Genomic DNA, 15,305 nt, shown 5'->3' on the forward strand with positions numbered 1-15,305 from the left:
TTCAAAATAGGTTTTTACTGCATATAAAGCATGAAAAAATACCACCTCTGCTTCAAATAAAATTAATTCAAATTCCAGTTGTATCATTTTGGGAAAAGCAAATAATATTTTTGACTATGATAAAACTGTTGTCTCTAAAGGAGAAAAATCTAGAGTCTGAAGGAAAGACCTCATATAAGTACAGTTTGTTACAGGAAACTGGTTTAACATTAACTTGTTGCAGCTCTTTCATTCATTTCTCCATCCTATTCTCACGGACTATGACTAATTTTAGTTTAGCTTTTTGTTTGGGAGCAAAGGATGGGGCAAAAATAGTCTTTTAACCAGATACATTTGAACAAATATGAAAAGAACTGTGTGAAAAGAGCTTTATGTGCAGGGAAAACAAGGTCTGCTTTCCTTATCCTTGCCAGATTACAACCCAAGAAAATGAATGTGAACCACCTCTTTATCTGCACTTATGATTAATTTAAATGGAGGAAAGTGAAGTTAAACACAGAAGACTTTAAGGATGAGTTTCATTCAGTATTTACCTGCAGAGTTGCCTCAAGAAAATGTCAACAAACTGTCTTATTTCTTAAGGCTGTGTTCAAAAGCAAATTACACCCTTTACATAACCAGAATAAATGTCTCCCTTGACACCCCCAATATATTTGGCTTATTGTGTTTCAACTGTACCTCTGCACGCTTCTGTTTTTCCAAAATACATCTTCTCTTCACCCCATTCAGTGCAGAAAAATAAATGGTTTCCAATGGCAATGAAAATTGCCTTTCTAGTTATTAATTCATTTGATTCCAGGCAAATTTCAAGGAGATACTCTCAAGGATTGATCTTTTTTCTGACCATGAAGGCCTGATCCAAATGTCAATCTGCTTAACAGGAGGGTATTGAGTTCGAACTGGCTTTCAGAATGAGGCTTTCAAATCTTAGTGACAGGAGAAGAGAAAATTGCACATATTTTTTTTTGATCTTTCAAAAAGACCAGGGAATTCTTTCATATGGCAAATGGAGTAAACAGGCAACTCTGTCTCTTTCGGAAGCCAGCCAGCCTCTTCCTGATTTTTCCTACCATTTTTGATTAACTGTGATGTCAAGTGGTTAAGCAAGAAAAGGCGGAGAAAAATGCCCACAGTGCATGAGCTGCATGGCCCACCTGCATGCCAGCCATCACCACCCAAAAATACATGCACAAATTTCCCTCTCTATGCCTTCCTGTGAGCATTTCCACAGAGGTGAACAGTTGCATTGTAAAAGCTAAAAAGGGTCTCAAACATTCTTGCAAGACTGCAAGACTAAATTAGGGGCCTTCGCTTCTTTTCTTCAGACAGAAGCACGCACAGAGTTCTCGGCTGCATTATTGACTTGCCATCTGTCTTTGAAGTTGGTTTAAGAAGTGAATGTTGGTTTAATTTTAGGGAAAGTTTGTTTAAGTTATGCTCCTACCACAGAAGTCAAAAAACCCCCATCTGTAGCATCAACAGAAAGAGTTGGACCAGTCGGAACTCCAGCACACCCTTGCATGCCTGTTGTGGTAATCCATAAGTTTAAAGGAAGTTGCTTCAGGCTTTGAATGATAGGTCCTTAGTACAAGGAGTTTCGCATCCCAGATTCCCTCATTCCTGCTCACTTCTAGCTCCCTGTCACACACTGCCAACTTGTCTGTTCATGGGGCTACAGTGTGGACTGAACCTCAGAACTGATGGGGCTTCTTGAAAAACAGCCCTCATTGTGCACATAAACGTTTTATTTTAAAGCCAGATTGGTTCAGAGTAGAGCCCCAAAAGTGATTCAATGCAAGGAAGAGTCGGAGAGTGGGGCAAGATAATGGTGATAATGATTCCTGACAGAGCCAAGCAAGACAGAGTTACAACCCAGGACTAAGATTTGCAAAGATTTCTGATTGGCCTATATAAAATACACTACAGTAAGTGAGGATGACTGTTTTTTTATGAGAAATGTCATTCATTTATTGCTCACATCTTCTACTGAAGTGTTTAAAGAGCCTTCCTCCTTAAAATTACAAGAACTACACTGACAGCCATGCTTGCTACCATTTTTAGGAAAAAAAATGACTTTTAGAGGTCACTTGTAAACCTGGAGGCATCACCTAGATTAATTTGTAATGCTAAACGTCAATGGAGCAAAGCTTGCAAGAATCTGTCGACATTTTTTGTGTATTTTAAATCTGTAAGTCTTAATTAAGAATTTGACAACACAGCTTCAGATCAATCTCTGAAAACATTAATCCACTGTAGACAAAGATAACTAGTAGGTGCATAAGGAAAGATTCAAACAAGAAACTTTTAATTACTGAGACTGTTGATGTATGCCAGGCTTTTCTTACACTAGACCAAAAAGAGACCTATAAATTTATCTGCTTATGGGACTACCAAAGGAATGAAACTAATAGGCTTTTCATGCCTCTTTTTTACTCCCCATCCAGCTTTGGAGGAGAGGGCCCTCCCTCTCCATGGAAATCATTCACAGAGTCCAAAGATCATGCTGATCAGAATATGATCATAAAAATCAGAAGAGTCTGGTTAATAAAAAAATTAATGACTGCAAATTAGCTAAAGATAATGAATGTAGCTGGGCAGAACTACTGAAAGAGTGAAAAGAAGGATTATTTTCTATGGGTGGTCTAGATCCTACAATAAAAATTGCAAGGAGCAGGATTCAACAATTTTTTTTCTGTTTTGAAGTAATACCTGTGAATGTAGGACACTGAATTGAGTGGCATATTTAGAATAAGTTACAAGATACTATAGTAAAATAAAAAATAAATACAACACAAACAAACAAACAAACAAATAGTATCTCTTTTGCTTATTTACTCAATTCCTTTTCTTTAGCATTAATGTGTAGGGTTTTTTAAGGTGGTTCAAAAAAAAAACCAATGCAAGGGATAACATGTGCGATAGTCTTTGGAAAGTGGCCTGAACCTTGTCACATTTCAAAGTACCTTGATCAGCTAGTGTTCTTCTATTCCATCATAAATATCATCTGTTCTATTGTAATAAAACTTTTGATGTAATTTACCTGTAGAACCTATTCATCATCCTTACCAGACTATGCAACTAGATGATAGGATCATAAGATTCACCCAAGTTTAATGTTCTTTCACTGAAGTCCAAAATTATATTGCTGTAAATATGCTATGAATGAGGCCTCAGGTTTTAACAATGTTCCACCTACCATTTCCACTTTAACAACAGAAGAAGCAGGCACATGTTGCACTACATATATCATTTTGTTTTTCTCCTTCTTCACATTCAGCTCTTCTCTCACTCACTCCTCATCTTGCCCACAGCATCTATGTCCCACTCCAGCCCTTGTGTCCTTATCCCCTTCTTTCCAGCGTACAGTACAAATTTCCTCTGCCGTAAGATTAACGTGCCATATGCTACCATCTGCTCCAAAGAGTGTCCACAGAAAGTGGAAAAAGTACATGTTTTCACTCTGTGAAGAATCAGACCTTGATATAACCATGACTATTCCCACACTGAATATAAAAATATATAAAAATATCCCATCTCAATGAGGTGAGGTGTAAAAGTTGTTCATTGCAAAAACGAGATAAGTCATCAAAAGTAGTCAGAGTATGAAATCTTGTGCTATTGTTAGTGGCATTATTTTTGACCATGATGTTGTTAGTAAATATTTGTGATGGGAAGGCTGCACATCTAACCATGCCAAAGGCATCAGCTGTTACAGAATACCCTCACTGCATGATGTCATGTAGAGCGATTTATACACTGTTTTGAACACTGAAGTTTTAGATTAAACTTTTAATGTGTTCATGCATCCCCACACAAAAGGGGCTTCAGCCATTTTCCAGCTCTCAATATTATGATGGTGGTTGAGACAATCTGCACGCAAGTTCTAACTGTTAGGGTGCTTTTTTTTAATACTGCAGAATAAGTTCTCTGCATATCTGTAGGAGGAAAGAGATCTCGACATTATTCAATTGGACCAGCATCTCCTCAGATGGGATTTTGAATAGTATATAGCCTGCCAGAGATGCATACTCAGTGTGTGGGAAGGGCAATCTGCTCTCTATTGGTTGTAATAAAGCCAGCAGCATCATCACCACTACTCAATCTCTTAACATTTCTCATTCTCAGATTGTATTCTGAGCCTGCCATTCAGCATCTGTCTACTTGAACAGAGGCACGATGGTGAGGTCCTAAAACTTATCAGAGAACTTAATTCCATAAAAGTCTTTAAATGGTGGTGTCATTAGGCAGGGACTGATGAAACTTACTCTTAAGACCATGAAATTCTAGTCACTCCTAGCAAGATGAACTCAATTCTATCAGTACAAGGAGTAATGAAATCAAGAACCTTTTCCATAGCATTTCCCTTTAATCACATACTCTTCTGAACACTGGATAAAAAGCTTAAGCTCTATGTCAAATAAATAAAAAGAGGAAAGCAATTTAGCACACAGTTCTGATTTTCTGGACACCTGATAGAAAGTAATGTGTCAAGAAATTTAAAGAAACTTCCCTTGCTCTCTTCCAAAACTAATGGCCAGAGGCAGAGGAAGAAGTGGTGTAATACTCCATGGAGAGCTATAAAAAGGATGGAAAAAAGGACCTGGGACAACTTGAATTCAAATATTAGCCAGAATTGTGTGTTTTCTAGTACCTGTGCCTCTGTGGCTCAGATATTAAGTAGGAACACATTCTGACTCAGCTATAGTTTCAAATGATGATTTAGCTCTCATCTGCACTATGAAGACCAGATGCTTTCTCACTACCTGTTGATTCTAAAATAGTCATAGTTATTATTCTACATAAATACACTGATTATTACATAAATAAAAATAAATAAATGTCAAGTAATTTAAATTAAGGTAATTTTGGAGACTCCAGATTAATCATTTTTACCAATGGCCCGGCCCTAGAACACACACCATGCTGTGTTTCAAAATTTGTTTTCAGACATTGACAACATGATGCTACTTTAGACCCACAGAGAATGCAAAGTTGACAGCTGACTGGCAAAAATCCAACAACATCAAGCTACCAGCATCCATCAATTAGACCACATCAGAGTGTTTCAAAGGCATTTTTATGTGGTAAAAAAACAACCCCTTACCTTCAGTGTGTACAGCGGAAACATAGGTCCAGTTGTAGCGTTTGACAATGTCCACCATCGCCTTTGCTTGCTGGGCATCTGATGGCACCACTCTCATAAAATACTTGAACAGAGTTTTGTCACTTAGGTCCATGCTTGTGGCAGAATAAGCAATCTGAGGTATATTGAAAAGCTGCAACAAGTTCTGGACCTGGATAGCAACAGAGCTGGAGCCAGGCCCAATGACACCAACAATAGGTTTCTTGGAGCGGAAAGATGATGATGATCCATCCACACATCGTACCATCCCTTCCTCTTCTTCAGAAGAAATAAGAGAGTCCCTTATAAACTCAATGCTCTGCTCCAAAGCCACAGCAGAATGCCAGCAGGAGTCCCTTATTTCACATCCTAATGTGATATTTGGCAACAGTGTGGGGTCCAAATTAATTCTGTCAAGGGTATGTAGCATTGCCTCCACTCTCTGAATACCATACTGCTCTCTTACCTCTCCACATTTTCTCTCATGAACCTTGTCAACAGTTGGTTGGTGATGGACAGAGAATAGAGCTCCAATGATAATATCACCAGGCATGTGTGCAACCACTCTTCTCTCATTTGCCTGTGCTGAAACCAAAAGCCCAAAGTTCCCACAGACATCTTCCTTCAACAGCAGGATAGCAAGGAACAGCAAAAGGACCATTTTAGGAAATTTTAGGCTGGTAGAGACAACATGATGGAAAAAAGTTGGAGAGCTTGCAAAAAGCAGTTATCAAATCTTCTGGATAGAAGGAGCACTATACTGATCGTTAACCAGGAGTTGGCATCTGTTCTCTAAGGAGTCACCATCATCTCCGAGTGGCCAGCTATGCAGAGCTGCACATAAGGTCATAATCCTCACACCCTTCAAAAATTAATAAATAAGAGAAATATCTTTAAAATTATTTATAAAGTCAGCAATGTACATAATCTTATATATCTTATAATCTTATATATTAAGATACAGTATCTTATAATCTTTTCTAAAATTGCACCTATTACTACAGTTATCAATGCCTGTACTACATTGTCTACTGTGTATGCTTGCTTTCAGCATTTTCAAGCTGGAAACTTTATCTCACTTGAGTGTTTCACAATCTTAGACTTGTACTTCTGCAGGTATAAACCAACTTCTTTATTTTTGACAATCATGTTTACAAATTCTGTGGGGAAACGTCTTCAAATGCACAAAAGACTGGCAAGTATTTAATTCTACAGAAGAAAGGTGCATTGCCATTTCTAATATGTGTCTTCGAAAAAAACTCCCTTTAATTTCAGACACTTTTGATATCTCTAATATACATATGCCACTAATGTACCCTCAGCTACACTCTATTATCCATTCCAGCACTAGGAAACTGCTGTTGACACACAAAGCTGCTATCCTAAAGAATGCAGAATGTATAAATCTGTTTTTATTTTGCAAGCTACAACATGAAACAAATTGGTTTTTAAACAAGATTAAGAAAACTGATTTTCTTACTAATATTTATATTCGTTTTTAGCAAAGGAACAATAATTCTAAAACAGCAAAGCAATGACCTTATTTTCACCTTTTAGTATCCTTACTTCAAAAATCATCAAAAAGCAATTTGAAAAATCTTTATACTCTACACAACCCTACAGACTCCGCTGATATCAAAAAGTCAACACAAAGACTGTACAGATGCATTAATGCCAAATATATTTGATCAGCTACGTTTACCTATAGACTGCAATGCAATCTGCACTCATCTTTACTGTTGCTGAAGGATAAATAAACAAATAAATCAGCAAACATGTCACATCTTGGGCTGTGGTTAACTTGTGGAAGTAGAAAATGTACTTGAAAATGTTCTGCACCTGGCAGTGGATTTGCAACAGAATGCTTCCAGTTTTAAATATTATGCTTAAACTGTTGTTTGCCAGGTCTTGATCTTGATCCCTGAGCACATTAAATATTATCTATTACTCCTCACCTGCCAGTGAATACATTGATAATACAGAAAGGTAAGTGCACTTTTAAATCTAAGATGCTGAACTACTTAGTGAACCAATATGCCAATTTCATTTTTAACAAAACAGTAAAATTCTGGGGAAGACCCCAGTCTCAGTTTTATTGACATGAATCTTTTGATGCAAAAAAAACCCCAAACAAAAACAAAACTAAATATGTCTAACATTTCAAACACCACCAATCACTTCTAATCCATTAACAAAGACTCTAACAGCACCTAGATATTGCACAGTGAAGGAAACCATTGCAATAGAAAATCTACCTCTGCTTGATTTGAGTTGAAAATCTCACAGGATTTTATTCTTGAATTTACTCCTCAGGGCTAGGTCTTTCAGTATAGTGACACAGTGAACCACTTTCTGATTCTGAAGATGAGACAAACAAATATAAAAACATTCTTTGGCTTGATGCAAGGCTTTCTCTATTATTTTACCTAGATACATAAATTATAAATCATTTTCACAGAGGAGTGAGTGAGCTTCAGTGAGTATTCCCAAATAAAATGCAAATCCTTACAAAGAAGAAACATTTATTATAATATTTAAATGTTAATTGCAATATTAATAAGTTCATGTAATATTAATTTTAGTAATATAAAGTGCTAATAAACAAATAAGGTTCAGACAACTGTAAAACACTTCAAGAAGGTTTGGGTTTTTTTATTCTATGAAGAGCTGGCTTATCAATACTGCGACCCTTTGCCACTAAGGAATAACAGCAGTTCAGTTCAGGTTAATTAGTCCCTAATTACAGACTATCACTATTGCTTATGTCTTGCAATTATTTGTTCCATCACCCTGAAGCTGGCACCATATAATTTGCAAACAGTCAAAAGGATGAACGACAGAGGATATCCGTGTACAAGATCATAGCTGCCAAATTCCTATACCTTTAATTAATGAATTAATTGCATGTATCATGACTTTAAAAAATTAATTATTTATTAACTTACTAACATTTGAATAGAAATAGTACTCTGTTATTTAACACCATGGATGTTTATTTTTCTGAACCTCTCAAATTAAGGCTACATATCCAGAACACAAGTATATCTAGACAAGTGTCAGCTCTGCTGCAGACTGTAACTAGATATTCAATTAGATGCCTTTTTATAACCTACCTGTCTGTGAATCTGCAGTAGTACAAATAGGGAGAGTTCAGGGCCTTGGGGTGAGCTTGTGGTACAAAAAAATCCAAGCCACCATTTTTAGTCTGCAACACATATTCACCAAATATATTGGTCTTACGTCTATGGATTAAAAATTTCCAAACAGCATATATGGGAAAGAGAGGGAAGGAGAGGGAAGGAAAGCCATTTCTATCTTCTTCCCTCCAAAGAACAGCTGTTTGCTCTTCTCTGCTTATAGTTGGGTCTATCAGTATAAAATTACAGGGTAAAGAATGAGGCAAAGCTGAAGGTCTCCTTCATATTTCTGGTTCCACAATACTAGGATGTGTCATAGCTGAGGGAATCCTATTTCTGAAAGCCATGAGGAAATCTTTCCCCATTGAAATGAAGGGGCCAGATGCAGGCTGCAGCTGCTCCACAATTAAGGAACAGCCTTCACTATATTAAAGCTAAGGTCAATTTACTTGAGACTTAAAAAGTTCCTACTTACACTGCTTCTGGTTTTTAGTATTGGGCTTAGGATTCACATCCAAAGCACCTGAAGTCAATATTTTCTGTGGCTTTTCATAATGTAATGAAACAACTGGGAATTTATATTGACTAATATTTCAATGTGTTTGTCTTGCTTAATAGAGATCTGTTTCTCTGGTCTTGCACTCATAAACTTAATAACAGAATGGTTGAAGTGGAAAGACACTTCAGGAATTTATCAGGTCCATTCCCTCTTCTTTCTGTAAGTTCAATTAAAACAGATTTCTGAGCTTCATGTCCAGTCAGGTTCATAATATCTCTGAGGATGGAGGCATGGAGGCTCCACAACTTTTTTGGGCAATCTGCTTGACCAGAGACACAGTAAAAAAGATATAGATATAGAGATAGATAGATAGATAGATAGATAGATAGATAGATAGATAGATAGATAGATAGATAGATGATAGATAGATAGATAGATAGATAGATATTTAAACAGAATTTCCCGTGTTTCAGTTTGTGTTTATTGCCTGTCATCCTTCTGATGGGCACAGCTGGCCATGCCATGAGAAGATATCCTGACACCAATCAGGTAACAAATCTTATTTCAGGCAAAATGTCTGAGCAGCAAGCTCATGGACTAAGCACTCTAATTATATTTCCTGGAGAATGCCTTCCTGAAGAGAAGATGGCAAGGGGAATTATTGAAATATACAATTTCACTGTGCTTCACTCCCAAAAGGATCACATACAAGTCCCTCCACATTTTGATTACAATTTTCTCTTACTACAGGCAGCTTATTATTATAAGCAAGATGAGTACTAAAAGAAAATTAAGTAAAATTTCATAAGCTTAAATATAACTCTTGTTTAATTTTTTAAAGATAGTCCTAAAGGGAATTTGACATGCTATAACCCTCAGATTGAGAACAGAGGTATCAGCAGTTTCAAAGGCAGTGAACTCCTGAGTCGCACAAAGTAGTGGGAATTATTTCCCAATTAGTAATTTATGGGTTTTGTTTTCATTGATGGACAACATGCACAGCACTTAGGGTCAAACTTATTTTTCATGCAGTTCAATTTCATCATCAATGGATTTATCCCAAACCGACTGAAACATAAGGAAAATAGAATCAGGTATTCAATTACTGGTGTGTCAATGTTCCTAGCTTTTTTCAGTTATGGATCTAACTATAAACTTATCCTGAAGTCACATGTTTTAACAATAGAGGACACGTTGGTCTCAGTCTTCTGGTGCACTAACTTCAGGCTTGGAGCAATTGCAGAAGAAGTAGGACAGAAAAATAACACTGCCAATCTGTCCTTTGTCCAGTCTTGTCATAGACAAAAGTTATATGCTACCCACATGACTGAAGACACAGATTTGATGAAGCACTCAACATGTTCCTGAGACCTCTGTTCTCCCTGGCAATATAAACTTCATGCCAGACTCTGTCAGGAGAAATTCTCAGCTGTTCCCTTAGGGCAGAGTTACAGCTACTTCATGTTGCGGTTTAATCGAGTAGAAAATGAGCATCTGTAATATTCCATGAAATATCACGCAAACCTTTCATTATGAAAAATATATAAATCTTTCAAAATTATACTAATCTTAAATGCATGTCCATCTGTACTTGCAGTCTGTAGAGACCAAAAGGAACAAAAAGCACGCTAAGTATCTAAGGGCATTAATTTAAAAAAAATTGATCAAAAATCAGACTGTGAGCAGCAGTTCACAAAGAGCTGGTTTTCCACTATATTCGTGGCTGAGAGTTTATACATGGGATACATCTGGCTGTTGTTAAGGTATTCTGCTCCCGCAGGTGTGCCTGTGTGGAAGGCTGCGGGGTGATCCCCTCTCCACCGGGTCTCCATTATTATAGCAGCGCCCACTAGTGACCCCGCAGCAAAGCACCTGTGCTTTCCAATCTGAACCCACTTGGCGCCGTGGTTTCAAAGATGCAAAACACCAACCTGGCGGAGGGAAAATGTTTTATTTACTCTAATCTGTACCATGGGGGAAAAAAATAGAAAAACAAATTAAAAGGGAGAAGTAACAATGCTTCCGTTTGGGTTTCTTCTTTGTTACACTTTTGTAAGTTTACAGCAGGCTCATTCATAGTTTCTTAATCTTCTGTCAGAGTTAAATAATAAAAATAAAACACCAGATCACTTAATCAAAAAACAGTGCTGTAATAGAACTCATGGCCCAATCCGGAAAGCACCTAGGAATTTGTTCTGTGCTTCTCAGAAGAAAAACACTATTGGTCAAATATCTGTAAAGACTTATCTAAAGTTTTAGGTTCTCCTTAAAGGATTTTCAGGATCAGAAAAATCACAAAAACTAATGTCCTTAAAATCCATTCATTTGTAGTGACAAAATTTTACTCATATGTTTTGTTTGTATAACTTAAAGCCGTTGTACCTGCTGAGTAAATGCTTCCCAAGCATTCATTTGCAATGCATACCAGAATTAATTTAAATACATCAGACATGAGATAATATACATTGATATGGATCAAATAAGTATATTCCAAGGAATTACCTTTGTTTTTTCATCAGAGAAGACAAAACCATAGCAAGCAGCAACTGAATTACTGATTCAGAGTCAGTCACGTCACTTATCTCGCAGTGAAGATCTTACAGTAGCAAAATTTGGAACAGCCTTAAAAAAACAGTTACATAAAGAGAGCGACCTCTCAGCTCATCTTGATTTGGACCAATGCTAGGAGAAAGTACACTCAGGATGTTGAGCTTTACTGAGTTCTGCTATGGCATCGCAAACTCCAAGCACTGTGTTCAAGCTATTCTGGCAATCTATTTCCCAATGTTCTGGGGAGGGTCATTTTGCAGGAGGAGATCCCCCCATCCATTCCTCAGAGGCAATGCACTTGGCTCACACAAAATCTGACACACTCAAATGGTCTTTATTTGAAAATCATGAAATATGAGCACCCTGTTCTGTTTTGAGATTTCTACTACAGTTTATTTTTTTTTTTTTTGTCCACAAACAAAACAAACAGAAATCCCAACAACAAGGAAACATTGTTCATTACATTATCAGCTCTGCAAATTCCGGTGGATATTGGATCAAGCTCTTTGTGGGGGAAAACAAACAAACAAACAAAAAAAAACCCCACACGAAAAAACAGCTTTATACAAAAGGAGGGACTAAAAAGCAGTTTTCTATAATTCCACTTAGAAATATGAAAAAGCTAAGCAGCAAGGGAGAATTTTCACCAATTGGTCAGAACGGCCACTGGAAATGACAGACTGAAGTGTTGATCTCATTTCTTCACAGCTAATAAACGGAGAATGTTTTAATTATCAGCAAGATCCTTAGCAATTCCTGGAAGTTCTTCCCCATGTTATGTCCACACATGCTTTCACATTGATGAAACAATTTTGGCTTTAATATGTTTGTGCTTAACTTCCCAGAGAAACTTGCAATGATCTCTGTAATTTTGCCAAATATACTACGAAATGCTGCTGTTACCAAAACCCAGTTACACCATGTGATGCAGGAACTAATAGCTCAGGTGTGTTTTCATCTGTAACCCTAAACATTTTATTAATTAATAAAATGGGATGGGATGGAGGAGGTGATCAAGAAAAGACAATAGCAGTTTCAGAAAACATTTTCCAACAAGTTGCAACAAGGGTGGTCATGGTGGGATGCCAGTACTACCACTATGCCAGCAATGTCATAACCATGTAGGAAGATAAATGACAGAAAATCCATATAGGGACCAAAAAAATACTCTCTGAACATTTGAAATAATGATCAATGCTGTGATCGTGTAACACAAATATTAAAATGTGCCAAAGTATTAGAGAATTTGCAAAAGATTAGCATGCGATAGAAATGTTTAGGAATATGGTAATTAAAAAACCAAGTCATAGGGAATTTAAAGAGCCTGGCAGTTAACTCGTCTATACATCTTCCCCCTTCAGGATTTAGAGTGGTGTATTTTCAAGATTATCCTCTACTACTTTTGGGACGATCCCCTACTTCGTCTTCAAGACTAGGAGAAAGAAATGTCCTGGCTCTCCCTGCACCAGTCACCCCGTCCCCACCACCGGAAATTGCTTCTCAGGGAAGCATGGAACGTGAGTGGGGCTATGGGCCTGTCGGAGCCCCAGGGTTCGGGACAGGGCTGCCTGCGGGCAGTGGGCAGCGCCGGGGAGGGGACGGGCAGCAGGCAGCCAGGAGCGGACGCTGTCCCTGGTGCTGAGCACCGCCCGCCGCTGGCGCTAGCCGCCAGGCGGGTGTGTGGAAGGGGAAGACAAAAATAAAACAACCTAGAAATCAACCGGTGGTAAAAAATTGCCACGGTGGTCACATTTGGCAAGCAGGATTGCATTTTTACAAATAAATGCATAGATCTGGGTCTCAGAGAAAACTACTGGACGAGGTTATCTCCCAATATAGCTACCTGCGCTGCCACAGCTAAGCACTGTGCATGCAGACATGCATGTGTGCATCCACACTGGTGCTGAGGTCTCTGTCTCCCTGCTCGGCTAGGGCTATCGCTGTCCCACTCATTCCATAATGAATTATTTTTACACGTGGGGAGATTAGCTTTGATTACTAAATAAGTAACAGACGGGACTCACCGAGCAGAGACAAGTGATTTGTCCCAAGGTCACACAGAAAAGTCTATGGCTGAGCTAAGCCTGGCTGTCTCCGGAAAACAAATAAATTCCCGTTTCCATTATACCTTCCTAGCAAGACGAATCCCCACTTTTGAGCAGAGGGACAATATCACACACATCACCAAGCCCAGAAATGACAGTACCCCCAGTCCCTGCAGCCCCACACATATCATGCTCCCGGGGAGGGATCAGTGCCAGCTGTCCTCCAGCATCCTGACCCCACCATGCCCCTGCAGCCCCTAGAGGGGTAGCCCACCAGCTGGCTTGTTGGTACCCCGGGAGTTGTGCTAGTCCTCCATCAACCTGGGTACAGAGCAAAAGAAAGGGATGGAGAGGGGGAGAAGAGTCCCTCCTTCATCCACAAGGTTTCTGTCCACAATCCGGGGCACATAAGTACCCTCTCCCAACCCACAGCATTACCTTGTCAGTGGCAGCAAGTGCTTCTTCCCACAGTGGTGGCAAAATGGTCCTTTTGGTGGCAATAATCAAGACAGGTAGGGGTAGGCACCTCCTATTTTCAGCCACGGCAGAGATAGCACTCCTCACACAGACCTTCTGGAGCTGAATAATCTTCAAATGCCTCTGCAAAGATCACCAGCAGGTGAGCCCCACTCGGCTAGCATTGTCACTCCTCCAGCTATAGGTACATCCTATTTTCTTCTGATCACAGGCAAGTGCTGAGGACCGGGTATCCTACCCCCGCGAATTCATGCACACACACGCCATGCAACACGCTGTTCTCTCAGCATCTCCCAAATCTCATTTGCAAGAGGCGTGAACGGTCCCTGGATTTAAGGGAGGGGGAAGGCATGAGGAGGAGGAATAAACAAACAAACGATGAAACAACAGATGGGTCTTTGCTCTCTGCCACCACAGCCTTGGTCTTCCTAAATACTTGCTGCAGCCTGACCCACCTGCTTAAACACCTCCGCCCTTCCCCACATTTGCACAGTAGCAATCTCACTATGTTTATAGTGAGCTAACCCTGCATTCTGCCCTGTGAGGAAATCTCTCCAGATGCTCTGAAGGTTGTAAAGTCCCCCAACAAACCGACACCTTTCTACAGCACTACGTTCCGGCAAGTGAGAAAGCGGCAATCGGTTCAGAATAGCATCATCCAAAGGAAGGGAAAAAAAAAAAAAAAAAAAAAAAAAAAAAAAAAAAAAAAAAAAAAAAAAAAAAAAAAAAAAAAGCGCTGTTTAAAACGGAGTCGCTGGGAAGAGTTTACCCCTGCGATGCGGTTCCGGCGACCTTTTGCGAACTGTTCCCCCGAAATTTGCGGTCCGCCGAGGTCGCCGTGCCGTGGGCTCGGGCACTCCGCTGCCGAACCGGACTGGGGGGCGAGGGGGCTTCTCATATGGGCGAGCACCGGGCTTCAGCGCAACTTTTTAGTGCCACCAAGTGGCACAGATCCCTCCAGGAAACCAAGCAGCATGCCAGCCTGGGCTCTGCCTGCTGTTCTCTGGCAAAGGGAGCGACGGGGGATGCAAAAGCAGCGACCAGCCCTCTGCACAAAAATGCACACGCAGAGACAGAAATATCAAGCAAAAAGGAGGTACTGTTTGCCTCTGAAGGACAGGTTGCCCTCTCCAGCCCTCGCCCCTTCCTTCGCCTGCAGGGTAACAACACTGGGCACGGCAAGGTGAGGACCGATGCCCCCGGCAAGGGCAAATCGAGCTGCCAGTCCCACGGGCGGGTTGTGCCCCTGCCTCTGTCCCCCGCGGGCTGCCCTCCGCTCCTCCCCACGGCAGGTGTTACCTGCGGCCACCCTTTCCTGCCAGGCTCTCTCCTCTCTGGCATCCCGGGCTCTCTGGACCCAGAGGCTCTGCAGTTCCCTGCCAGCCCTCTGCTTCCTCAGTCAGCATCCTTGGACCTTATCTGCAGACCTGCGGACAGGCTTTTTATTTGCTTACATTCTGCCCACAAGCTCGGTA

At 39.8% G+C, this 15,305-nt stretch overlaps 1 protein-coding gene across 5 annotated transcripts in view; it reads right to left on the reverse strand.

Moving 5' to 3' along the window:
• The window catches only part of GRM5 (glutamate metabotropic receptor 5), a 246,533-nt gene extending 231,871 nt beyond the window's left edge, over positions 1–14,662 (reverse strand). For 2 of the 5 annotated variants that reach the window (XM_066175665.1, XM_066175668.1), the window contains exons 1-3: positions 14,600–14,662; positions 13,792–13,953; positions 5,105–5,984 (exon numbers count right to left, since the gene is read on the reverse strand). In XM_066175665.1, the coding sequence (XP_066031762.1) occupies positions 5,105–5,783 (679 nt within the window). In that variant the 5' untranslated portion in view covers positions 5,784–5,984; positions 13,792–13,953; positions 14,600–14,662. Of the gene's footprint in view, positions 1–5,104; positions 5,985–7,377; positions 7,481–13,791; positions 14,104–14,599 lie in introns of those variants that run through there. The other 3 variants (XM_066175666.1, XM_066175669.1, XM_066175667.1) reach the window with 2 other exon arrangements.
• Between the last annotated feature and the right edge of the window lie 643 nt (positions 14,663–15,305).

This window comes from Chamaea fasciata, unplaced genomic scaffold, assembly GCF_029207755.1.
Source record: "Chamaea fasciata isolate MVZ Bird 193981 ecotype frontalis unplaced genomic scaffold, bChaFas1.0.hap1 SCAF_2, whole genome shotgun sequence".
In the NCBI taxonomy this organism is placed as follows: domain Eukaryota; kingdom Metazoa; phylum Chordata; class Aves; order Passeriformes; family Sylviidae; genus Chamaea; species Chamaea fasciata.